The sequence below is a fragment of the Panthera tigris genome, chromosome C1 (genome assembly GCF_018350195.1).
Source record: "Panthera tigris isolate Pti1 chromosome C1, P.tigris_Pti1_mat1.1, whole genome shotgun sequence".
NCBI lineage: Eukaryota > Metazoa > Chordata > Mammalia > Carnivora > Felidae > Panthera > Panthera tigris.
Genome location: NC_056667.1, coordinates 216,342,791 through 216,367,590, shown reverse-complemented (window position 1 = coordinate 216,367,590; position 24,800 = coordinate 216,342,791). Strand labels below are relative to the sequence as shown.

The 24,800-nt window shown below is 50.6% G+C and overlaps 1 protein-coding gene across 7 annotated transcripts in view; it reads left to right on the top strand.

The window, feature by feature from the left end:
* The window catches only part of COL6A3 (collagen type VI alpha 3 chain), an 80,691-nt gene that overhangs the window by 26,003 nt on the left and 29,888 nt on the right, over positions 1-24,800 (top strand). For 3 of the 7 annotated variants that reach the window (XM_042995787.1, XM_042995791.1, XM_042995789.1), the window contains 19 exons: positions 180-764; positions 2,457-3,056; positions 4,385-4,957; positions 6,545-7,153; positions 9,194-9,799; positions 11,631-12,245; positions 13,140-13,739; positions 14,544-14,881; positions 16,034-16,112; positions 17,209-17,354; positions 18,797-18,889; positions 19,540-19,593; positions 20,519-20,590; positions 21,557-21,583; positions 21,931-21,975; positions 22,096-22,149; positions 22,605-22,667; positions 23,735-23,800; positions 24,158-24,211. In XM_042995787.1, the coding sequence (XP_042851721.1) occupies positions 180-764; positions 2,457-3,056; positions 4,385-4,957; positions 6,545-7,153; positions 9,194-9,799; positions 11,631-12,245; positions 13,140-13,739; positions 14,544-14,881; positions 16,034-16,112; positions 17,209-17,354; positions 18,797-18,889; positions 19,540-19,593; positions 20,519-20,590; positions 21,557-21,583; positions 21,931-21,975; positions 22,096-22,149; positions 22,605-22,667; positions 23,735-23,800; positions 24,158-24,211 (5,279 nt within the window). The remainder of the gene's footprint in view (positions 1-179; positions 765-2,456; positions 3,057-4,384; positions 4,958-6,544; positions 7,154-9,193; positions 9,800-11,630; positions 12,246-13,139; positions 13,740-14,543; positions 14,882-16,033; positions 16,113-17,208; positions 17,355-18,796; positions 18,890-19,539; positions 19,594-20,518; positions 20,591-21,556; positions 21,584-21,930; positions 21,976-22,095; positions 22,150-22,604; positions 22,668-23,734; positions 23,801-24,157; positions 24,212-24,800) is intronic. The other 4 variants (XM_042995788.1, XM_042995792.1, XM_042995790.1 and 1 more) reach the window with 2 other exon arrangements.

Genomic DNA, 24,800 nt, shown 5'->3' with positions numbered 1-24,800 from the left:
AGGGAGGATGCAGCTGTCACTGATGTGTGTTACGACTGGTTCTTCAGGGACTCCCGCTGACCTCACACTGGCCCGAGCAGACGGGAGTGCCCCTTGAGTAGCGTTAGCTGTAGAGACGGTCATAGTTGAATGTGACAGGTAAGGCCATTGTACTCACCTTATAACGTTGCTACCTACAGTCATTGAAGTCAACAAGAGAGACATAGTTTTCCTGGTGGATGGCTCATCCGCACTGGGACTGGCCAACTTCAATGCAATCCGAGACTTCATTGCCAAAGTCATCCAGAGGCTGGAAATCGGACAGGATCTTATCCAAGTGGCAGTGGCTCAGTACGCAGACACTGTGAGGCCAGAGTTTTATTTCAATAGCTACCCCAGTAAAAGGGAAGTCATTGCCGCCGTGCGGAGAATGAAGCCCATGGAAGGCTCGGCCCTGTACACGGGCTCTGCTCTGGACTTTGTTCGGAATAACCTGTTCACTAGCTCGGCTGGCTACCGGGCCGCCGAGGGGGTCCCAAAGCTTCTGGTGCTGGTTACAGGCGGTAAGTCCCTAGATGAAATCAGCCAGCCTGCCCAGGAGCTGAAGAGAAGCAGCATCATGTCCTTTGCCATTGGGAACAAGGTTGCCGACCAGGCTGAGCTGGAAGAGATTGCTTTCGATTCCTCCCTGGTGTTCATCCCCGCCGAGTTCCGAGCCGCCCCTTTGCAAGGCGTGTTGCCCGGCTTACTGGCGCCTCTCAGGACCCTCACCGGAACCACTGAAGGTATGGTGCGGAGCAAGTCAGACGCACAGCGGGGTGGTCTCCAGGCAGAGCCTTTGAGCTTAGATGAGAGACGGCTCTTAAATGATGGAAACGAGAGTGATAAACAGAATTTATTTCGGGCTTCCTTTAGTTGGTGATTGTGTGACTTAAATGCCATATGATACAGATGTATGTTTTAAAATGCCATATGATAAGAATTGTATGAACTTTCCAAATCATCAAGTAGAAATCTTAGGACGGAAGCTATAGGACCAGGACCACTCGTCCTTACTGCCTCTGGCCTAGGAGGTCACTTCTCAGTTGTTACCTCTTGTCAGATGCCAGGGCTGTGTGTCTCCCGGTGACTCCTGTCCAGCCTCCTTCTGCCACCACCAAGATGTGGCCTGGCTCTTGCTTTCCTGAGCTGACAGTCCCCTCTCAGTGGCCCAGCCCCGACCGGTGCAGAACATTAACCCTCTCTCCTTTTCCTAAGGGCCTTTCCTTCAGTCAGTGAATGGGCATGGAGACAAAAAGCCCAGTGGTTTCTAAAATCTTTCATTTAATATGATTGTCAGGGAAAAGTTATTTTGAAAGACACGATAGCGGTCTATGAGCTTACAAGTGGATGAGTACAATTCGCCGTCCTTAATGAAGATGAATATCACGGCAACCAGCTTTTCCGCCACACAAGTGCACCACTGGAGGACTGTTGGATGCATGACTCACGTTGCATGATGCATGCTTTCTCCCCAGGCTCTCTGCTCTTCCGAAAGCCTCCTTCTCTTCTCCTTACCTCCTGCACACTTCCGGTCCACACTTTCATGGCCAAAGTTGATGGATAGACCATAGGATGAAATTAGTTGTTAGGTTTAAATTTTAGGGAGACACCAGGGAAGAGAGGGGAGATAATTTTCCTAAAGGCATGTTGTACTAAATGTGTTGCTACGTATCCTCTAATTTGAGCACTCTACTTGTGATTCATCGTGTGTATAACCTCAGCCAGACGTGGCAGCTAGTCTTTTTGTACTTTAATGTGTTTCCACGATGCTATTATCTCACCTTGGAGGAATTCCTACGGGCTCTCCATTGGATTATTGCCCGACAATGCTGTGACTCCCCACAGAAGAAGGGTACCGGTAGGGAATGACAAAGGGCTGGTCCTAGGAATACTTCAGGATGAGAACATTCCAATTTTATTATTATTTTTTTAAACCTTCAGGATCTCATGTTCTCAGGTGGACTCGGGCTAACACTCGTAATCTATCTGTAAGTGGAAATCTCTCTGCAAATGTGTAGAGGTGAATCCCGGGGACCCCTGTCTCACACACGTAAACCTGACTGTGACCGTGGTCATAGATAGGACTGAGGCAGAAAGGCACAGGTCCCTGGTAGCGTTCACTTCTAGGGAAGGAATGTTCCACTTGGAGGATTCTGATCATTTTTGTTCGTTGCAAACGTCCTAACTTTGGCACTGTATCTTTCCGCGAGCCAACTTGGTTTCGTCAACTTGGCTATCGATATGCCTCACAAACACCAGCCGCCACCGGTGGAAAATATGCAGCCCTCTGCCATATTTTATGAGATGGACGTGCTTTGCCTCACCGACTGTCTGTGTGTTCTGAATGTTGGCATGTGTGCCCCGTGTCGCAGGCACACGTGGCATGCCCTCCGTGGTTGTCTGTGTCTCACTTTGTTTTCTGTGCTCCACTGCAGTTCACGTAAACAAAAGGGATATCATCTTTCTTTTGGATGGATCGTTCAACGTTGGCAAGACCGATTTCCCTTATGTGCGGGACTTTGTAATGAACGTAGTTAACAGCCTTGATGTCGGCAGCGACAATATCCGTGTCGGTTTAGTGCAATTTAGCGACACGCCAGTAACAGAGTTCTCCCTAAACACATACCAGACAAAGTCAGATTTGCTTGCTCATCTGAGGCAGCTGCAGCCCAAGGGGGGGTCGGGCCTGAACACCGGCGCGGCCCTGAGCTATGTCCATGCCAACCACTTCACCGAAGCTGGCGGCAGCAGGATCCGCGAACACGTGCCACAGCTCTTGCTCCTGGTCACAGCCGGGCAGTCCGAGGACTCCTATGGGCAAGCTGCCAACGCCCTAGCGCGCGCAGGCATCCTGACCTTTTGTGTGGGAGCTAGCCAGGCGAATAAGGCAGAGCTTGAGCAGATCGCTTTTAACCCGAGCCTGGTGTATCTCATGGACGATTTCAGCTCCCTGCCAGCCTTGCCTCAGCAGCTGATTCAGCCCCTAACCACATATGTTAGTGGAGGTGTGGAGGAAGTTCCATTCGCCCAGCCAGGTAAAGCTCCCCAGCTGCGCGGGGCTCCCTTCCCCCAACACCTCCCCGGTGGCAGGTGGCCCAGCCTGAACTCCAACGTGCGGTGAACTGTAGAAGGAAGACCGGATTTCTGTGCTTGAAGTAATCTGGGGGCTTGAGACACTGTACCAGCAAGTTGAGGTTCTCTGTCTAAGGTTCATTAATGAAAGAAAGGTCTGGGAAATGCAGCTTATGTCCCTCCCATCTTATCCCGGCTCCCCCCACCACCTTTTTTTGCCCCAGTGCCCGTGAAGTTTCTGGAACACACATCCAGACGGAAGGGAGAGCGCGAGGGATTGACCCCCTCTCGTATCGGAGAGCGCGTTGGGGCCGGTTAGAAATATTAACTAACTTAAGTATAGGAAAAGAAAACAACAACAAAAAAAGACACTGACGTTATTTTATTTATATGATTCTTTCATGTTCAAAATCTGCTGTATACACAAAAGTTATTTTTTACAAACCCAACAAGGGCTGCATCTTTATGTGATGATAAAATGATTTCCAAAGGAAGTCGGGAATATTACCGTTCTTGCAGATTAATACGGTGCTGAGGCCCGGATGCGTGGGACCTGCCAGCTTGTGGACACCACACAGATGGGGAGCAAGACCGAGCCAGTTTGAAACCTAATCAAATACCTCCAAGAACCGTTTGACCTGAAAATTATGTTCCCGTTACATGCTACATGTTGTGGCCCCCTGTGGGCCTTCAGCCCTGTTTTCTGTTGGCTTAGTATAGCAGATTGGGATGCACTGACAGACAGCCTGACCCACAGAGCAACGATGGGTGCTATTTGGGGTCCTGGCCCATAGCTGCAAACTTAGTGAAAAGAAAATCCAGTTAGAGCAGATATGTGTCAACTCAGTTATCTATGGGTGGCTAACCCACATCAGCCTTTGGCGCTAAAGACTGGTCAGTTTTTAAGACAAAGGACAGTAAGGACCACATTTTCCGTAGCTTGATTTATAACGGCTTGAAAACACTGTTTTCTTACAGTGATTGCCACCAAGAGTAGGACCCTCTGGGGCTTATGTTGTCTTGCTTTGTGGAAGAAGCACGATGCGGGATCGGGTAGACCCCTCCGGTTCTAGGCCTTTGCAGATATGAACTGCTCTGAAATGGGGTGTCTTAATGACAGCTGGTGCTTCAGGCTTCGACAACGGGTTTTCTCCCCTCTTGCTGGTACAGTGATCATCAGATGAATTATGTGACCCCCCCGTTACCAAATCCTAGTGGCGCTGGGCTGAAGTCACTCTGGTGCCCGTTAGGTTCTCATCCCTCACTGTGTCCTAACCTACTTCTGTTGTAGAAAGCAAGCGAGACATTCTGTTCCTCTTTGACGGCTCAGCCAATCTCGTGGGCCAGTTCCCTGCTGTCCGCGACTTTCTCTACAAGGTTATCGACGAGCTTGACGTGAAGCCTGATGGGACCCGGGTTGCGGTGGCTCAGTACAGCGATGATGTCAGGGTGGAGTCCCGTTTTGATGAGCACCAGAACAAGCCCGAGATCCTGAATCTCGTGAAGAGAATGAAGATCAAGACGGGCAAAGCCCTCAACCTGGGCTACGCGCTGGAGTACGCACAGAGATACATTTTTGTGAAGTCCGCCGGAAGCCGGATCGAGGACGGAGTGGTTCAGTTCCTGGTGCTGCTAGTTGCAGGAAGGTCCTCGGATCGTTTGGACACACCGGCACTCAACCTGAAGCAGAGCCAGGTGGTGACCTTCATACTGCAGGCCAAGAACGCAGATCCCGCCGAGCTGGAGCTGATGGTGCCGTCCCCCGTCTTCATCCTGGCCGCGGAGTCACTCCCCAAGATCGGAGACCTTCAACCACAGATCGTCAATCTCTTAAAATCCGTGCAGGATGGGGCGCCGACGCCAGGTATGGCATGGGAATTCTGGTTGCTTCTGCGGCCCGGTACTGGAGGGTATGAGTGACAGTAGGCCGCTGGCTCTTTCCCCACTTGAATTGTCTAACGGTCCTCAGGGCAAAACAGGAGAATCCGGGTGACATGAGAATAATTAGGGGCATCTGGGTGGCTCAGTCGGTTAAGCCTCTGACTTTGGCTCAGGGCACGATCTCACGGTTCATGAGTTTGAGCTGTGCGTGGGGCTCTGTGCTGACAGTGCGGAGCCTGCTTGGGATTCTCTCTCCCTCTGTCTCTGCCCCTCCCCTCCTTGAGTGCTCTCTCCACCCCCCACCCCCTCCCCGTATCTCAAGATAAAACTTCAAAAAAATTAAAACAATAAGTTAAAAAAAGAATTTCTCATAATTAGGTACATGATAAAGATTTAGACATATCAGTAGTTAAAAATCCATTTAAAAACACTTTCTACTATAAGCACAATAAAAGCCACACCCGTGGATACATTATAGCTAAAACAGTCTTCCTCCGTATGATCTACCAATATCTTATTTTAAGCGGGTCTCACCGTGCTGTAATTCATCCACAGTCCACTTACCAAGAATACAAGGTGTGATGAGAGGGGGATAGATCCGCACCCTAACTGCTGACCTAAAATTTCCAGCTGCTACTCCACATTACCAGGACTTGGTGTTTAACCGCTTTCCGTTTATTGGTAAAAATGCGGTGAAGAAAGTCGTTAATTGCACCTATAACCCTTTGGAAAAAACCCCGAGAATTTCGAACTTCTACATTGACTATGGGGCCCACACGCTGTTGGCTTTGGATGGTAACCCAGACATCTGGTCTGTACGTTTCCCTGTTGCCCCGCTGTGACTTACAACAAATCATTTGAAACCCCCATCTGTGCAACATGCTAATGGGCAGGCCGGATGTACCGTCCTGTTTCTCCTCTGCCCAACACTGTTTCTTGAGGACACCTTGGAAAGTTGACAATGCTGCACAGGCACCGAAGGTTCTAAATTAAAGGCCTGTCCTTCTATCTACCTACCTGTCTGTATTGCTGTATTCATTTTTGATATCCGCTGTGCCAAATTACCATAAATTTAGTGGCTTAAAACAAAATGAATGCATCGTCTTCCGTTTTCGAGGTCAGCAATCCGAAACCAGTTTCACTGGGCTAAAAGCAAGGTGTCAGCCAGATTGCACTCCTTTGGGAGGCTCTGGTGGGTCATCCGTTTCCTTGCCTCGTGCGGCCTTCGCTCCTTGGCTTGTGGACCCTTCCTGCATCTTCAAAGCAGCAGCGAACCCTCTTCTCTCTTCCCTGATCTCTGCTTCTACCTTAAAGTTCTTCCCTGAACTCTCATCGTCTCCTCTCCCTCTTAGAAGGACACGGGATTGATCGCACTGGGTCTGCCTGGATAATCCAGGATAATTTTCTCATTCCCCAAGCACTTAATTCAGTCATACCTGCAAAGTCCCCTTCACCAGTTCTGGGGATTCTCGATCGGCTACCTTTGTGGGGCCATTCTTCAGCCCTCCATGGTCTGTAGGAGATGGTCCCTCTCGGGTCCTGTGTGTCATGGATGCTGTCTCTCTCCCAGTTTCAGGTGAAAAGGATGTGGTGTTTCTGATAGATGGCTCTGAGGGTGTCAGGAGCGGCTTCCCTCTGTTGAAAGAGTTTGTCCAGAGAGTGGTGGAGACCCTGGATGTGGGCCCAGACCGGGTTCGTGTGGCCGTGATACAGTACAGCGACCGGACCAGACCTGAGTTCTACCTGAATTCATACATGGACCAGCAGAGTGTGGTCAGTGCCGTACGCAAGCTGGCCCTCCTGGGAGGCCCGGCCCCCAACACCGGGGCCGCCCTGGACTTTGTCCTGAGGAATATCCTGATCAGCTCGGCCGGAAGCAGGATAGCAGAAGGTGTCCCCCAGCTCCTGATCGTCCTCACGGCTGACAGGTCTGGGGATGACGTGAGGGGCCCCTCCGTGGTCCTGAAGAGGGGAGGGGCAGTGCCCATCGGCATTGGCATCGGGAACGCCGACATCACAGAGATGCAGACCATCTCCTTTATCCCCGACTTTGCCGTGGCCATTCCCACCTTCCGGCAGCTAGGGACCGTCCAGCAGGTGATCTCCGACAGAGTGATTCAGCTCAGCCGGGAAGAGCTGAGCAGGCTGCAGCCAGTTTTGCTCCCCCCAACGAGCCCAGGTAAGGAGGGGATTCCTTGGGTCATTGTTTCTAGAAACATCCGGGGATACTCGTTTGGCCCATGGGCTCTGAGTGTTCTCTGTTGGTTTCCTCTGCCTTGTGGGGGGGGCGGGGACTGGCTTTTCATGAAGAATTAGGAGCCGTGTGCCTTTGGTCTCAGTGGCCGGCAGTGGTACAGGCCTGGGGACATGCTGAGATTCATGTTTGGGGCCAAATTAAAGTTTCAAAGAGGGGCAGGTGCATGCTTTAGTGCAGACCCCCCACGTCTGTGTAGAGGCTTCTGCACAGATATCAGAAGGGACGGGGCCATCTAGCTGGTGGCCCCAGTTCAATGTCAGTTCTATGCTGCCCCTGGCAGTCCAGTCGGCAGCCTTCTGTGATCAGGGAGGGAGCTTGACCATAGGGTCCACCCAGCTGGGGGCACAGTCTCTGAAATATTGGTGTTTCTAGAGCCCAAGAGTGATGATTGCTTTTGGCTTGCCTGGTGCTAAGAAGTAGATGGCTTAACTGGCAGAATCCCATCTTGCTCTTATGACTGCAAGATTTATTCTGTTTCATTGTTCCTGTGCCCCTTTTCTAGGTCTGGTTACAGTAAACTAGAAAACAGTGGGAGCCTGGCCGCTGAAGGGGCACTAAGATGTGTCCAACCCCCTCAAAATACCCACTGAGGGCCTGCCTCCCCAGGGTACTCGGGTGGGAAGGCTCACAGTGGTGGAAAGCCAGCAGTATCCTTGTTCCCTGTGGCTTACATCCTACAGAGTGCCATCTGAAGCCTCATGGCATGGAGAGGGGGAAAAGGGAAAGGCAGGGGGGAACAGAAGGAAGCCGAGAGTAGAAGAAGCAAGTGAGAGAAGAGTCAGATGCCAGATACGGTGCCCTTTGGGTGAATGAAGGAGGTGAGGGTGACTGACATAGTGTTGTTAAAAAGGGCTGGCGTTTCCTCGCTGGTGTCCAGGACAGAGTGCGGCAGGCCCCATAGGCCTCCATGGAATGTTCTAAATGGTTTGTGATCAAATAAGTTTGGGAAACAGAGAGAGAGAGGTTCCCCCCTCTAATTGATGTGTTTTGCATATCTCCAATACAAGAATGACACATTTCCAAAACTTATTTGGCTGCAGGGTCCTTTTATCTATGATGCCTCCTTAGGTACCAGTGTTCCCAAGAATGCACTTTGGAAATCTTGTCATAGTGCATATGCAACTTCTTTATTTTAAACACAAGCATATATGTCTATAGCATAGCTGCTCTCCCACACTTCAAAATGAGTATTTTCTACCTTCACCTTCTTCCTTTCCCACATCTTCTACACTCTTCTTCTTACCAGAACTGCTATCCATATCTCAGCCCTGACCTGTTTCCAGGTGAGCTGTCTCTGCCTCCAGGGCACCTTCCCCTCTGAGCAACCCAGGGGCGCCATTCACCATTCTCTGTCCTGCCTCACTGGCTCTCCAATGAGGGTGGGAAGGATGATTCCCTTTACAATATAAACATATAACTTTTTCTTCTTTCTTAAAAACTCTCTCTTGACGCCTGCTCCCCTCTCCAGTAGTGCCTGAATCTTTTAAAAGAATTCTCTCAATCTTTACAATTCCTCTCTTAACCCACCCCCATCTGTCATTCGCTGTAGCCACTCCACAGAAAGCGCTCTTGTCAAAGTCTTTATATCTGGAAAAACCCAATGGTCAATTCTCAGATGCCCTTCTGCTTGATCTAAGAGAGCCTGATGCATGTCACAGTTAAGATCACCTCCTTCCTGAAACACCATCCCTATTTCGTCCAGACATGGCTCTTGTGTATCTAGTCTCTGCCTCCCTCAGAGTTTCTCTTCTTTATCCTTTTCTGATTCTTCCTCTTCTCCCTGGCTTGTAATCACTGCAATGCCAGGACTAACTACCGGGACTGGTATTCTAGCTATAATAGCCAGAATTAAGATACTTTTCCCGTCAGGTAGTGATTCCATGACAGACTGGGAGGTGGTTCATGAACACTAAGAATTTGGTGCCAACAAATGTGAAACCCGTGGTAACATGTGATTTGCAGGTGTTGGAAATAAGAAGGATGTGGTCTTTCTCATCGATGGGTCCCAAAATGCTGGCCCTGAATTCCAGTACATCCGCACCCTCATCGAGAGGCTGGTCGACTACCTGGACGTGGGCTTCGACACGACTCGGGTGGCAGTCATCCAGTTCAGCGAGGACCCCAGAGTGGAATTTCTGCTGAATGCCCATTCCAGTAAGGATGAGGTACAGAATGCAGTGAGGCGGCTGAGGCCCAAAGGCGGGAGGCAGATCAACATTGGGGGTGCCCTGGAGTACGTGTCAAGGAATATCTTCAAGAGGCCACTGGGAAGCCGGATTGAAGAGGGTGTCCCTCAGTTCCTGGTCCTCATTTCTTCTGGGAAGTCTGATGACGAGGTAGACGATTCCGCGGCAGAGCTCAAGCAGTTTGGTGTGGCGCCATTTGCGGTCGCAAGGAATGCAGACCAGGAACAGTTGGTTAAGATCTCCCTGAGCCCCGAGTATGTGTTCTCGGTGAGCACCTTCCGGGAGCTGCCAAGCCTGGAGCAGAAACTGCTGACCCCCATCACAACCCTAACCTCAGAGCAGATACAGCGGATCCTAGCCAGCACTCGCTATCCTTCTCCAGGTAAGATGGGGTATTTATTGTTGCTCTCTGAGTATTTTTGATATAAAAAAATAACAGGTTCAAAGATCCATAGTACTCATGATAAGTTAAATTAAAATAAAGGGACACCTAATATTGAGCCAGTTATGTCAGTGGCTTGTTGCAAGGAGGGAGGATGCACATGACGGTGAACCACGGAGCATCTCAGTAGAGGGTGTTAGGTCTTAGGATAGGATCAGAGCCTGTGGTAGGCAATTTTGTGGGAGGCTTAAGGAAATACGATTTGGCCTGGATTGGATATTGTCAAGAAGTGGAAGTAATTCTACGATTTGGTATCTTTCTTCATCTTACGGCTACAGCTGTAAATGGTGAAGAAGCAGTAGTCGTTCCTATTAGCAGGGAGGGCAGGTGTTTGGTTATTTTCATCTTCTTTTTGTCAGTGTGGACCTATGATTCTGACGTTCTGTGAAATCTTTTGTGTTCTACAGGAGAACCCAAGGCCTGGCTCTGTGTGCTGGGCCAGCTTTTCTCTTTCTCAGTGTAAATGGCTGAGTTCTATGACTTGCTCAGCTTTTGCTGTGCTGTGTTTCCATTACAAGTAGCCCTACGATTTGTGAAGCAAAAGACAGGCTGAACTTGTTGAGTGGCAACATAGGACTAGTTAATAAAATAGCCTCCAAGAAGTACCTAGAATTCTAACTAAAAGGAAAACATGGCTCATCTTTCCCAGGACTTTTGGATTAGTTTTGTAGCCAAAAATAGACTCACATAAAGAAAATAGGGGAAATAACAGTGAAAACAAAAAAATTGTATAAATGCTAGGGATATGTGGGCAAGAAGAAATACCATGAGTCAAACACCTGGGGAGCTGTTGTGGCACACTGGGAGACAGTTGGCATTCTCTGGGTGTCACTACCTAAGTGGTGGCCTTGGACAGAGAGGACTTTTGACCTTAGCTGGCTCCCTCTTCTTGCACACCAATGATGTTCTGGGAGATCTTGATCCCTTCTGGTAGTAACAGCTCATGATTTTGTAGATTCTGATAATCCAGTTGCTAAATGCTGTTTATGTTTTTTTTTTAATTTTTTTTTAACATTTATTTATTTTTGAGACAGAGAGAGACACAGCATGAACGGGGGAGGGGCAGAGAGAGAGGGAGATACAGAATCGGAAGCAGGCTCCAGGCTCTGAGCCATCAGCCCAGAGCCCGACGCGGGGCTCGAACTCGCGGACCGCGAGATCGTGACCTGAGCTGAAGTCGGACGCTTAACCGACTGAGCCACCCAGGCGCCCCAATGCTGTTTACATTTTTAAAACTGGTTGTAACCCAGACTTCAAAGCCATAATTAAAATAGAGTAAACTTAGAAACTTTTGGAGAACTTCGAAGATTTTAAGAAGTGGACACTGTTTTGGTGAAAAAAGCCCAATTTTTAATGAGGAGTTAAAAAAATTTAATGTTTATTTTTGAGAGAGAGAGAGAGAGAGAGAGAGCGAGAGCAAGCAGGGGAGGGGCAGAGAGAGAGGGAGACACAGAAACCAAAGCAGTTTCCGGGTTCCAAACTGTCGGCACAGAGCCCGATGTGGGGCTTGAACTCATGAACCGAACCGTGAGATCATGACCCGAGGTGAAGTCGGATGCGTAACTGACTGAGCCACCCAGGTGCCCCTTAATGATTAATTTTAAAAAGCTCAAGAGATAAACACACGTGCGTTAGCTTGTAATTTTAATGCTAGTTAACACTGTGCAAGATAGCGTAAGATAGTTCCAAGTTCAGAAACAAAAGCAGAAACAAAGCCAAAGAAACACCGGCCACATACTGAGTTTTCCTCTTCCTTTCTTTCTATCCACAGATGTTGAGAGTGATGCTGCAGACATTGTCTTCCTAATTGATAGCTCTGACAACGTCAGGCCAGATGGCATCGCGCATATTCGGGACTTTGTTAGCAGAATTGTTCGCAGACTCAACATTGGCCCCAACAAAGTGAGGATCGGGGTTGTACAGTTCAGCAATGAGGTCTTCCCAGAATTCTACCTGAAGACCCACAGATCCCAGGCCCCTGTGCTTGATGCAGTACGTCGCCTGAGGTTCAAAGGGGGGTCCCCGCTGAATACCGGCAAAGCTCTGGAATTTGTGGCAAGAAATCTCTTTGTCAAGTCTGCTGGGAGCCGGATAGAAGATGGCGTACCCCAACACCTGGTTCTGTTTCTGGGTGGAAAATCCCAGGATGATATTTCCAGGTTTTCACAGGTGATTAGCTCCTCAGGGATTGTGAGTTTAGGGGTAGGAGACCGAAATGTTGACAGAACAGAGCTGCAGACCATCACCAATGACCCCAGACTGGTCTTCACGGTGCGAGAATTCAGAGACCTCCCCAACATAGAAGACAGAATCATGAACTCTTTTGGACCTTCCGGGATCACACCTGCACCTCCAGGAGTGGACATACCGTCTCCCTCACGGCCAGGTATGACCTCTGGGACACATAACTACAGAGTGTGACATCTGTTATTTTTTAATTGAAAAAAAATGCAATTAGCATGTATTTTAATAGTTTTCTTCTGTTATGGTCGTTGCTGCGTATAATATTAGAAACTAAATCCTGGGAAAATGACTTAGTTGAAACTGTAGAAGGAAACATAACCCGGAAAGCATAGGGTCATTAATTCTTCCGTGAGCTTTCTATGAGGCTAGTTGTGGCCCCGCTGAAAGGTTCTATGAAGGTGCATTGAGGACTAACCACAGATTCACTGGCTCTCAGAATAGGACAGCATCTTTGAGGTTGGCCAATCCATACCCCTCTTTTACTCCAGTCTTCATTGTTTGATTATAATTAGGAAATTACCATCAAATGCCTTTCATTTTTGGCGGGCTTCTGTGGAGCTCTTAGCATGCTGGCAGGCAGCCCTCCAAAGGTGTATAGGGTCTACTTCCTATTTCCAGTCTATTTCTCCCAGCCCTTTTTCGTTCTGCCCCTAGCATATCTCTCCCAATACCCGTCAGACACCATTGTTTATTTCTGACCAGAAGAATCGTGTTTAGCGGCATTTCCTAAAACATCTGAGTTCATGGACCGTTGAATCTGCCGTAATGCCATTTTGCATGGGATAACCAGGACTCAGTTCTCGGTTTCCCTGAGTCCTCCTGCCTCCTAGCTTTTTGTTCAGATGATTTATCATTTATCTTCTTGTTTTTAGCATGATGGTGGCTGTGAATTTGGGCCCTGTAGAGGCATGGAATAAAGCAAAGGTGTCTGCTGTGAACGAGTTATAAGAATGCCTTTTTCCAGTTATTTTACACTTTGTGTATTTGTTCTGGATATGGAAACCAAATTTCTCCTTTCCATTTTAACCGCTTTTAGAGAAAAAGAAAGCAGACGTTGTGTTCCTGTTGGACGGCTCCATCAATTTCAGGAGGGACAGTTTCCAGGAAGTGCTCCGTTTCGTGTCTGAAATTGTGGACACGCTGTATGAGGGGGGCGACTCCATCCAAGTGGGGCTGGTCCAGTACAACTCCGACCCCACCGATGAGTTCTTCCTGAGGGACTTTACCACCAAGCAGCAGATTATCGACGCTATCAACAAAGTGGTCTACAAAGGGGGGAGACACGCAAACACCAAGGTGGGCCTCCAGCACCTGCGGCTGAATCATTTCGTGCCGGAGGCGGGCAGCCGCCTGGATCAGAGGGTCCCTCAGATAGCATTTGTGATCACGGGCGGGAAGTCGGTGGAGGATGCCCAGGAAGCCAGCCTGGCTCTCACCCAGAGAGGTGTCAAAGTGTTTGCCGTGGGCGTGAAGAACATCGACTCAGAGGAGATTGGGAAGATCGCGTCCAACAGCGCCACGGCGTTCCGTGTGGGGAACGTCCAGGAGCTGTCTGAGCTGAGCGAGCAAGTTTTGGAAACTCTGCACGATGCGATGCATGAAACCTTATGTCCGGGCGTGACCGATGTTTCCAAAGGTAACCAATCCCCTTTAGGTACATTTTCATCCTGTCATGCCAATGTGGAGCATCTGTTGAGAGGGAGAGAGAGAATCCCAAGCAGGCTCTGCACTATAAGCATGGATACCAGTGTGGGGCTTGAACCCACGAACTACGGCATCACGACCTGAGCTTAAGTCGGACACTTAGCCGACTGAGCCACCCAGGCGCCCCTGGACCTAGTTTAGATATTTAGATGCCCGCTGCTGGCCTATGGATTCCTTGAGCCTTTGGCTGCTTCAGGCATTCTACTTATCCAACTGTGTGGGTTGGATCCTGGTAACCACTTAGCCCCTGTTATCGATAAGGATATCTTATTTTTCAGGGTAAGTGTGAAGGTCTGTATTTTCTTGATCTTATAAGATGTATTTTCCCCCTCTATTCTTGAATTCCCCAAATTATTCAGACTTACTGATCCCTGTTTCTGTTTATAGGCTACTTAGATCAACTATTTGAGTTCAGAGTATTTGAGTTCTCAAGTGCATTTCATTTAAAGCACAATCTTGAGATGGATGTAAACACCTGCTGTAGAGCAGACCAAAAGTGATGAACACTCCAGAAAAGCAAACACGTTAAAATGGCCTATGCTTTCAGTTCCTAAGAGTCAGCACTGGTGTTCCCTGAGAGAGAGGCAGACTGAATTGCTTCTCAAAGCTCATACATAGAGGATCTCGTTTTGCCCTCAAGCGTGATGCCCGGTCCACGTCCCAGGGCTGTGCCTGTGTATTGGACCCATCTCGGCCACCTAGACTTAGAGCTCACTGCCTCCTTTCCTTTTTGCAGTCTGTAATCTGGATGTGATTCTGGGGTTTGATGGGTCAAGAGATCAGAACGTATTTGTGACCCAGAAGGGCCTTGAGTCCAAGGTGGACACCATCTTGAATAGAATCAGCCAGATGCAAAGAATCAGCTGCACCGGCGGCCAGATGCCCACTGTGCGTGTGTCGGTGGTGGCCAACACGCCCTCGGGCCCCGTGGAGGCCTTTGACTTTGCCGAGTACCAGCCGGAGCTGTTTGAGAAGTTCCAGAACATGCGCAGCCAGCACCCCTACGTCCTCACTGCGGACACGCTGAAGGTCTATCAGAACAAGTTCAGACAGTCCTCAGCAGACAACGTAAAGGTGAGCATGGGCTCCCCCCTTGTGCCAGGTTCCCGTGCAGTTTCTGGACTTGTACTGGTCAGGAGGAGCACCTCCGTGTCCAGAAGCCCCTTACCCCCAAGTGTTCTTCTAGAAGCGCTTTTCATGCTTGATGGGGTTGGTGGTGCCTGAACGTAAAAGTGCTTTATCGTCAACTGGTCATAAAAGTCCAAAATGTGATATCTGTCCCGTTTCAATAGTTTTACTTATGCTCTAAAAAAAATCCTGGAAATCAGTAATTAAGCTTGATTGAGCTGAATTTATGATTAATTCCTTTTTGATTATTGTCCTACCCGTTGAGTACATCACGGTCTCTTCTCTCATTCTCTCTGCGTGTATGTGTACCTACATACAGATACATACATATATAGTGTGAATACGCACACACACACACACACACACACACACACACAGCATTAGTCTTCTAGAGCTGACAAGACCTATTACTACAGAATGGGTGGCTTAAACAACAGAAATGTATTCTCCCAGTCCTGGATGCTGGAAGTCTGAGATCAGTCTCTGCTGGGTTGGTTTCTTTGGAGGCCTCTCTCCTTGGCTTGCGGATGGCCACCTTCTCCTTCTGTCTCCATTCGGGCTTCCCTCTGTGTGTGTCTGTGTCCCAATCTCTCTTAGAAGGAGACCAGTCACATCGGAATAGAGACCACATGGTCCCAGTGGCCTCACTGAATTTAATGACACTTTAAAAGCTCTATCACCAAATACAGTCATATTCTGAGGGACTGAAGTTTAGGGCTTTGACATATGACTTTTGGAGGGACATGGTTCAGCCCGTAGCGCGCGCGTACACACACACACACACACACACACACACACACACACACACACATTTCTAGAAGCTACATCTCATACATAGGAAAATGAGATGAATACTGTTTTTATTTTTATTGTAATTTTTTTTTTTTGGTAAATCAAACACCACCGTATACCCACTTCGTTTATCCCTCCTTTAGTGCATGGTATTAAAGAACCATGAGTGGGGATGATTGTTTCTCAACGTTGGCCCCAGTCTCCTCAACTGTGGGTGGAGGGTTTGAATGGGCCTATCTCCCCGACCCCCGGGAGGTCATTTCTTTGTAATTTTGGCTGGGGTTTGACACCCTCTTTTACTTTTAGGTGGTCATTCATTTTACCGATGGGGTGGATGGAGATCTGGCTGATTTACAAAGGGCGTCTGAGGATCTCCGACAAGAAGGTGGGTCGTGGGCTTTCCAAACAGGAGAAGTTGGCCTGGGTGAGGCAGGGACACCACCCTGCTGGAGTCCTCTGGGGGACCCGGGGGACTCCTCCTCGCAGCCTGGCCCTCTGTCGCCTCCCTGGGGCTACCGCGGTTCCCCTCGTGCCACAGTCGGCTTCCTCACCAAATCCTGACCCAGGACCCTCAGGCTCTCAGACTCATTCGGGTGGTAGAATGTCTTGAAAGCATGATGCTTTTGCAAAAGAACATGACTTTGTGATTACCGCTTGAAAACATTACAACTTAAAGCAGAAAATGCACTTTGCTCTAAAATAAACAATGAAACCACATCTTCCAGATTTAAGGTAACTAGACAGACAAGGATGCCCATTATCAGATGTAATACCTGTTTATTTGGTTTGGAATCTGGTCGCACTGATTATCACAAAGTGAATGCCAACACCAGAGGCTCACAAAAAGCATAACTTATCCTAAGAGTGTTCTCTATTAGCTGGCTTTTCCTGAGCCAAGAGGACGAGATTGCTACTATCTGGTGTTGGGGGTGTGGTGTGGCAACTCTCCCCAAGCACACCTGAGTTTTGTCAGAGTTGGAGAATCTACGTATGAATGCGTTTCATGGTGTCACTTCCTGTATTCTGCTGATCAGTTTAGTTACTGACATTCCTTGAACAATTGCTAGAGAATTCCAAAGTTCCAGTATTTTAACTCTTCAGAGACGCTAACTGGTTTGATTCAACATGTTTTAGGTAAAGGTCACATTTTATACTGAAGTTTTCTTTAAAGCAGTTTTTTAATGTTTACCTTTGCGAGAGAGCGAGAGAGCGCGAGTGAGCATGAGCAGGGGAGTGGCAGAGAGAGGGAGACCCAGAATCCGAAGCAGGCTCCAGGCTCCGAGCTGTCAGCACAGAGCCCGACGCGGGGCTCGAACTCACGAACCGTGAGCTCCTGACCTGAGCCGAAGCTGGACGCTTCACCGACTGAGCCACCCAGGCGCCCCTGAAGTTTTTTCTTTTAAAAAAAAAGTTAGGAGGGAAAAGCCATGGTGGTTCTGGAATGCCCAGCTGAGCCGCGCTGCATGTGCCTCCCCCTGCAGGCGTCCAAGCTCTGATCCTGGTGGGCCTTGAACGTGTAGCCAACTTGGAGCAGCTGATACAGTTGGAGTTCGGGCGAGGTTTCATGTACAACAGGCCCCTGAGGCTTAACCTGCTGGACCTCGATTATGAACTGGCAGAGCAGCTCGTGAGTTTTTGTGTCTCTTACACACAAAGCGGTCAAGACACCCATTTTTTCTGTCATTGAAGATCACGAAGGCATTTCTGTCTGTCTGTTTGTTTGTTTGTTTGTTTGCGAGGTGAATGGCAGAGGGGCCCTTCGGGTGGGTAATTCGGTTTATTTAATTCACTTGGGACCTGCCTTGCGGCCATCCCAGGCGTGAGTCCAGAACACGGAGGTGTCCAAGAGCTGGGAAAGCAGCGAGCTGGAAAATGGGTCTCGAGGCATGCTGGTGGTGTTACCTGACAGGTTCCTCTCTGCTCCCTTTCGTGAGAACCTTTCCGTTCATAAGATGGCTGGGAAGGCAAGACATCAGAGTGACTGTCCCCAAACAGGAAACTGTCCTCAGCATCCAAAAGTTACATGTGAAAATAAGACGATGCAGGAAAAGAAAGACCGTTTCTGGGCAGAGGGGCACCTCCCTTGTCTTCTCTCCTAATTTCCTTTGGAGGAAATAAAGGTGTCCTCATGAGGCATCCTAATGCTGGGGTTCAGCCTCTCTCAGCCGGAGGTGCTAGCCCTGGGGCCGGGAGTGGGTGGGCTCTTTGGGGGACGTGGGGCTGAGTGGTCAACTGGGAGATTGCTTTCTGGTGGCAGCAGTGAGCTGGAGGATAAACTGACTGTTCCTTCTTCCCTCCTGCATTCTTCCTAGGGCTGGAATTGGGATTTTATTTTTTTATTGGGTGGAAGGAGGTTGCGTTAGTTGACGCATCCGGGCCATGGAGGAAATGAAAACTCTAGGAAGCTCGCCGTGAGAAGAGTGTTGGAGCACCACGAGTTTAGCAGATGGAAATGTTTGTTGGGCATGCGCTTTCCCAATAAGGTCAGGGGTTAGGATGCGAAGGGAACGTCGAGGGTGTCTGATGAGTGTGGCCGCACTGGTGGCCCAGAGTGGCGGTGCTGGTGGCCAAGAGGCGGGGACCACTTGTGTGTCGGCCCCACACCGCGGCTGTTCCCAAGGTCTCCTCCCAGCTGGAGCCACAGTCTGTGCTCTGACCATGGTCCTGAGGAAGGGTGTACGGATCTCCGTTGTGGAACCGCATTCTGTCCCGGCCGTATGCAATTTATTTGTTAGGTCTTGCTCTTCGGGGTTTTAAAAATATGTAAGTTACGCTTAACATTTGAAATTTGGATACGTATGTTGGAAACTTTTAGAAATAAGGCCGAGCCTGCGGTGACACCGTGAGTATGATCTGTGTTACTTTGGTGGCTGTCCATGCTCCTACATTGGTGACTTCCCTCTGCCACCCTGACTGCTGAGCAGTCTTGGAGGAAATGCTATGCGGGAAGAAGATCATCTCTCACCGTGAAATCCACGTACATCGATTTTGACCTTCACGGCATATTTATGCCTTTTTTTTTTTTCCTAGGTATTTGTTCAGACTTGAACTTTCTTTTCCTTTTGGTAGGACAACATTGCTGAGAAAGCTTGCTGTGGGGTTCCCTGCAAATGCTCCGGGCAAAGGGGAGACCGCGGGCCCATTGGCAGCATCGGGCCAAAGGTAGGGTGGCTTTGCCCTTCTCTGACGTCTGGGACCAGATTTCAGGAGAGTCCAAAGGGGTGCAACATGAGGCCTGAGGGGTGCTGAATGCCTGCTGCCTTCTCTCTTTCCTTGGGGTGAGGGGGTCTGTTTATCATTTTATAAAATAATGCTAAAATCAGGGGCCCCTGGGTGGCTCAGTCGGTTGATTAATTGTCCGACTCTTGATCTCACGATTCTTGAGATCGAGCCCTGCATCGGGCTCTGTACTGACAGGGTGGAGCCTGCTTGGAATTCTCTCTCTCCCTCTCTCTCTGCCCCTCCTCTGCTCTCTCTCTCTCTCTTTTAAGATAAATGTAAGTAAACTTAAAAAAATAATGTTAAAATTAGTGGGCATCGCTGACTGGCATCCTCATTGTGGATGGTCAGCAAAGATTCTTAGTAGGTGTCTAAGTTACAGGAAACTGGCAGGATTTCTTGGTGGAGACGAGCCTTAAAGATTCTGATAGATTAATTATGCTGTAACAATAAGAAGAAACCCCAGTTCAAGGGGACACCTAAAGCCGTGTTACATGGTGGCATTGCTCTACCAAGAAAGGGGGGCAGGGCGATACTTGGAGAACAAAGAAAACTACGAGGTTTAACTGAAGCACGAACTTCCTCTGTTCTAGGGTATTCCCGGGGAAGATGGCTACCGAGGTTATCCTGGTGACGAGGGCGGACCCGTAAGTACAAGATGGCTTGTTCTTTAAGCTTTTATTGCCTCCTTGTTCCTCGCTCATTGGGGTTGAATTGTGGGGCTCATAATCTGTTCCATTTCCAATGACTTTCCTACTGGGATAACATCAGTTTCTAACCTCCTTAGCAGCTCCACTCAGATTTCTACACTGGGGAGAAGAGTGTGACGTCCCCAACAGGACAGATGTGGACATGAAGTGCAGGCACTTTGCTGGTCTTATTTCAGAGGGAGAGACTTAATGGCTTCTGAGACTGGGGGCCACCGAGTGGGGCATACCCAGCAGACCCAGACATCCAAGCAGAGAGGGGAGTGAGCCGGGGCAGGGGCGCCCGGGAAACCCAACCAGGGTGGTCGTCGGGGTCACGCCCTTTAAGGGAGGTTTACTGACTTGGGTCATCAGTAGCCAGAGGGTCCGGTTGGGGGTTTGAGAAGCAGTGCCTGGGTCCGAGAGGCTTTGAGACACTAGAAAGAAGCCCAGCTCTGGGCCGGGGATACAGGGTCCATGGGGAGTGGTGAAGTCACAGGGTCCCAGCTGGCAGTGCTGGGTGTCAGGCTGGCCCCAGGACCCACTGGAGAGCCGGGAACAAGGGACCATGCAGAGGAACTGTCAGGCCCGGGATTCTGTGGGCACCCGACACTCATGCACACCCAGGACCCAGTGACCTGCTCACCCTGGTACCCTTTTGAGCTGCAGACCCTCCCTGGTCCCTCCAGGGGCAGGAACTGCAGGTTCAAGGCCAGGCCCAGGGCCGGGGGGTGCAGGAATGCTGGAGGCCCCACCGGGATGGAACAGCATCCCCGACAGCCCAGCGAAATCCGCTTTCTAGGCCACACCCTCCCGGGGCTGCGCACTCAGAGGAGGCGTGGTGGCCCGGAGCTCCGCCTTGTAACTGCCTTCGTTTCTCCCGCAGGGTGAACGGGGTCCTCCCGGCGTGAACGGCACTCAAGGTTTCCAGGGCTGCCCCGGGCAGAGAGGAATAAAGGTACCGTGTGCTGAGCCCTGCGTGAGCGTGGGGACCGCAGCACCAGGGCCCCGCAGGCAGAGGCTTTCAGTGGCACGTGCAGAAGTGAGACAGTTTCCCCAAATGCCTCCTTGGGGAGGAAGGCCCCCGGGGCCTCTGTGTCGTCCGTGTGCAGCAGCCAGTGGCCTCGCATCGTGGCGAGAGGGCTCAGTCTGGCGGGTCAGCGGCACTGGCTGCGCTGGGAAGGGAGCCTGGGAATGAAGGAAGCGTTTTCTTTTTTCCTTTTTCTTTTTCTTTTTTACTTTATAGTTCTTTGTATTTTTTTTGTATTATTTTAAATATGAAATTTATTGTCAAGTTGGTTTCCATACAACACCCAGTGCTCCTCCCGGCAGGTGCCCTCCTCGATGCCCATCACCCACCCTCCCCTCCCTCCCGCCCCCCATAAAGGAGGCATTTTCTACGGCCTTTTGAGCAGCCAGGAAGGAGTCACAAGGACAGAGAACACGGGCCGGGGGCGGGGGGCAGCAGCTCCAGCCCCCGGGGCCCCCCAGAGGAGCCAGGGTGGTGTCCAGGCGGGGTGGAAGGAAGCAAGAGGGTGGCTCGTGCTGGAAAATTCCTTGTGTGGAATACTTGAATGTGCTTTCTCCTCTGTTTGCTGAGGTTTGAAAGCAGGTGCTGAAGGGAAAGGGCCAGCATGTGGCAAAGTCACAAAGGGGTCTTGTAGCCGGGTCCCTGGCTTTCAGGACCCACCCCTCCTGACCAAGGAGCCAAGAAGGCCACCTGCTCAGGGCCAGGGAAATTAGCCTCAGGATCCCCCACGGGATGGAGAGGGCACAAGGCAGACAGATGAATCCCCAGCACTGAATTTCAGACTCAGGGCGTTCAGGTGGGGTGGGCCCCCCCCCCCCCCCCCCCTGCTGTTCTAGCCTCTTCTCTTTGGCCTTCAGGGAGGAGCTAATGTTTCCCCTTTCCTCTCCCTTCCAGGGCTCTCGCGGATTCCCAGGAGAGAAGGTACCTATGCTGGTTTTCGTTTTTGAAATTTATTTATTTATCTTCAAATTTTTGGGGGGATGTTTATTTAATTTTGAGAGAAAGCAAGAGCGAATGGGTTAGGAGCAGAGAGAGAGGGAGACACAGAACCCGAAGCAAGCTCCAGGCTCTGAGCTGTCAGCACAGAGCCCGATGCGGGGCTTGAGCCCACGAACTGTGAGATCATGACCTGAGCCGAAGTCGGACGCTCAACCGACTGAGCCACCCGGGCGCCCCTCGTTTTTGAAATTCAAAGCGTTCCCCGTTTTGATCATTTTTCCTTTACCAGATGGCTTTCTTCCCTCACCGTGTGTCTTGTTCCCGTGCAGGGTGAATTAGGAGAAATCGGACTGGATGGTCTCAATGGCGAAGATGTAAGCAATTTCATACTCTTAAGTCCCAACCGCGTCCGGTCCCGAGCATCCCTGTGGCTCACGCTTCAGTCTACGGTGGAAATTGTGCCAGGAGTGACGTTTTCTTGTTGTCTTTGACAGGGGGACAAAGGATTGCCCGGTTCTCCTGGAGAGAAAGGGAGTCCCGGCAGAAGGGTAAGTATGTTTCCATAGTGTTTCCACTATGGAAAAACTAAAAACTTTTCACCTAAGAAAATTTTTTTTTATTCTTGTATGTAAAGACTGCTTCCTCCAGGCAGCCTTCCCTGATGTCCTCTGGGGGTGCTTCCGTGGTGTCTCCTGTGTCCTCTGTCCGTTGTGACAATTACATCGTATCTTTTAGTCTGAAGAGTATATCTCCTAGGGCAGGGACTGACTGTGTTCTGTTTAAATAAATCCCTGGTGCCTGGTCCAGAGTAGGTCCTAGTAAAGATTTGGGATTACCTGAACAAATTGGAAATATTTGGAAGTAAATTTACCTTCATGTAAACGCGTAAACGGGAGATACTCTTCTTTTTAAGATTTATAAACTGAAGAATGTGATTTTTAAGGGGGAGATACAAATTTGAAACCTTATCTAATTTTTGTCTCTGCTGGTATTTTTTATTTAGGGTGACAAAGGACCCAAAGGGGACAAAGGGGAGAGGGGAGACGTTGGAATTCGAGGTGACCCGGTAAGGGAGCTTTCTCACGGACAGTTTGGGACCCAAGTCTGGGGAGGGGGGGTCGTTGGGAAGTGAGTTAGGAGGAAGAGGTTTTAACCAGAGTTTTGAAATTGCTTTAGAATGTGTTGATAATGTACAGGGCTTGTCCTCCTCCTACAGTTTTGGAGACACGTTTGCTCTCTAGCTGCAAAGATAGTGTTTGCAAGGCCTGTCATACGAAGGCCTCAGGAATTTCCCTCAAAGGTGGTCTCAAGGCGCTTTAATCTAGCGGGGTCGGGTGCTCAGAAAAGTATCAGAGGTGACAAAAATGTAGGACCCTGAGGGGCCACGCCTTGGCCACATCCCCCATAGCCCACCCATCTCACTCTGACAGCCTGATCGTGGGGTCCCAAACCACTCTCAGCCCTGGGCAGTGGGCAGCGGTCCTTCCTCAACAGGGAGAATAGTGCCTCACCGTCTCTCTTGCCTTATTCTGGCCCGGAGGAGGGAGGCTGGCCGGGTGGGGAGGAGGGAAGCTGGCCTGGTAGGGAGGAGGGAAGCTGGCCCAGGAGGAGGGAAGCTGGCCCGGTGGGGAGGAGGGAAGCTGGCCCGGTGGGGAGGAGGGAGGCTGGCCCAGGAGGAGGGAGGCTGGCCCAGGAGGAGGGAGGCTGGCCTGGGAGGAGGAAGGGAGGCTGGCAGGGCAGGGGTGGGGGAAGGGGGGTGGTGGGGAGGAGGGAAGCTGGCCCAGGAGGAGGGAGGCTGGCCCAGGAGGAGGGAGGCTGGCCTGGGAGGAGGAAGGGAGGCTGGCCTGGGAGGAGGAAGGGAGGCTGGCAGGGCAGGGGTGGGGGAAGGGGGGTGGTGGGGAGGAGGGAAGCTGGCCCAGGAGGAGGGAGGCTGGCCCAGGAGGAGGGAGGCTGGCCCGGGAGGAGGGAAGCTGGCCCAGGAGGAGGGAGGCTGGCTCGGGAGGGGGTTGGCCTATAGGTTTTGTAGAGCCATAGGCTGAGAAGGGTGGCAAACTCTTCTGTTTACCTAAGGTGAATTTGAAGTGCCTTTTTCTTGCACACGTGGCTCATGTCCCTGACCTGTGTTGTCTGCAGGGTGACTCAGGACGGGACAGTCAGCAGAGAGGGCCCAAAGGAGAAACCGGAGACATCGGCCCCATGGTACGGTGCTCTGCATCCCTGGACCCCCTTTGCCGAGGGCTCACCCCCAGCCACAGGGGCCACAGAAGTGGTCTTCACGGCTATGGGCACACGAGGTCGGGTGTGGACTGTGTGCCTGGGAAGGCAGTCTCCAGCTGCTACCCAGAGGGTCTCCTTTTCTGCAGAATTTATGCCCCTTAGGTATTTACGGAAAGCACTTCTCAGGCTCGTGCAGACGGCATGACCCCTGTCTAAGGGGTCCCACCAAGCATCCCCCCGCCCCCTGCCATGTGTACAAGCAACCCCCTTTCCCGTGGTCTCTGGCACAATATGCCAGAGTTGGATGAGAGTCTTATGCTGATTTTTTCTCCATGTCAGGGTCTCCCTGGGAGAGACGGGGTATCTGGAAGGCCTGGAGAAACCGGGAAGGACGTGAGTGCCTCTTGGGGCTCAGGGGGCTTTGTGGGGAGTCCTAGCAAGTGCCTCCTGAATCACCAACACGATCTGGGGCAGCGTTACTCAGCAAATTTTTACTTGGGGGCTTTGGGGGGGATTTCAAACATGTGGCTAGGCTCTGTCCCGCTAAATATTTAAAAAATCCAAACAGAAGCACAAACTCAGGAGGGAGTGAGGGGCAAGAAGGCTGATGGGTTGTATGCTTGTGGGTTTAGTCATTGTTTGTTGGTGCGGCTGTAATTCAAGCGACGACACCAGATTGTGTTTTCTAGTGAATTGCATCAGGCGGTTGCCTTTTCGAGACATTTCGCGAATGTCTGTTGCAGGAGAGCTCGTTGCGTCCCTAATCTCTGAGTCCCCTCGAAGAGCTGCTAAGACCAAAGCTATGTACACGACCCTTGGGAAACCCTTGGCAGCTCCCAGGGCCCCGGGGAACACAGAGCGTGGCTCCAGAGGGGGAAGAGGGTCCCTGCACGGGGGAGGAGTGGCCTGGAAGTTTGTAAGGCGTCAGGGGCAGTCAGGATGGCTCTGCTCACAAGCTGAGAGAGCAGAGCGGCAGCAGGCT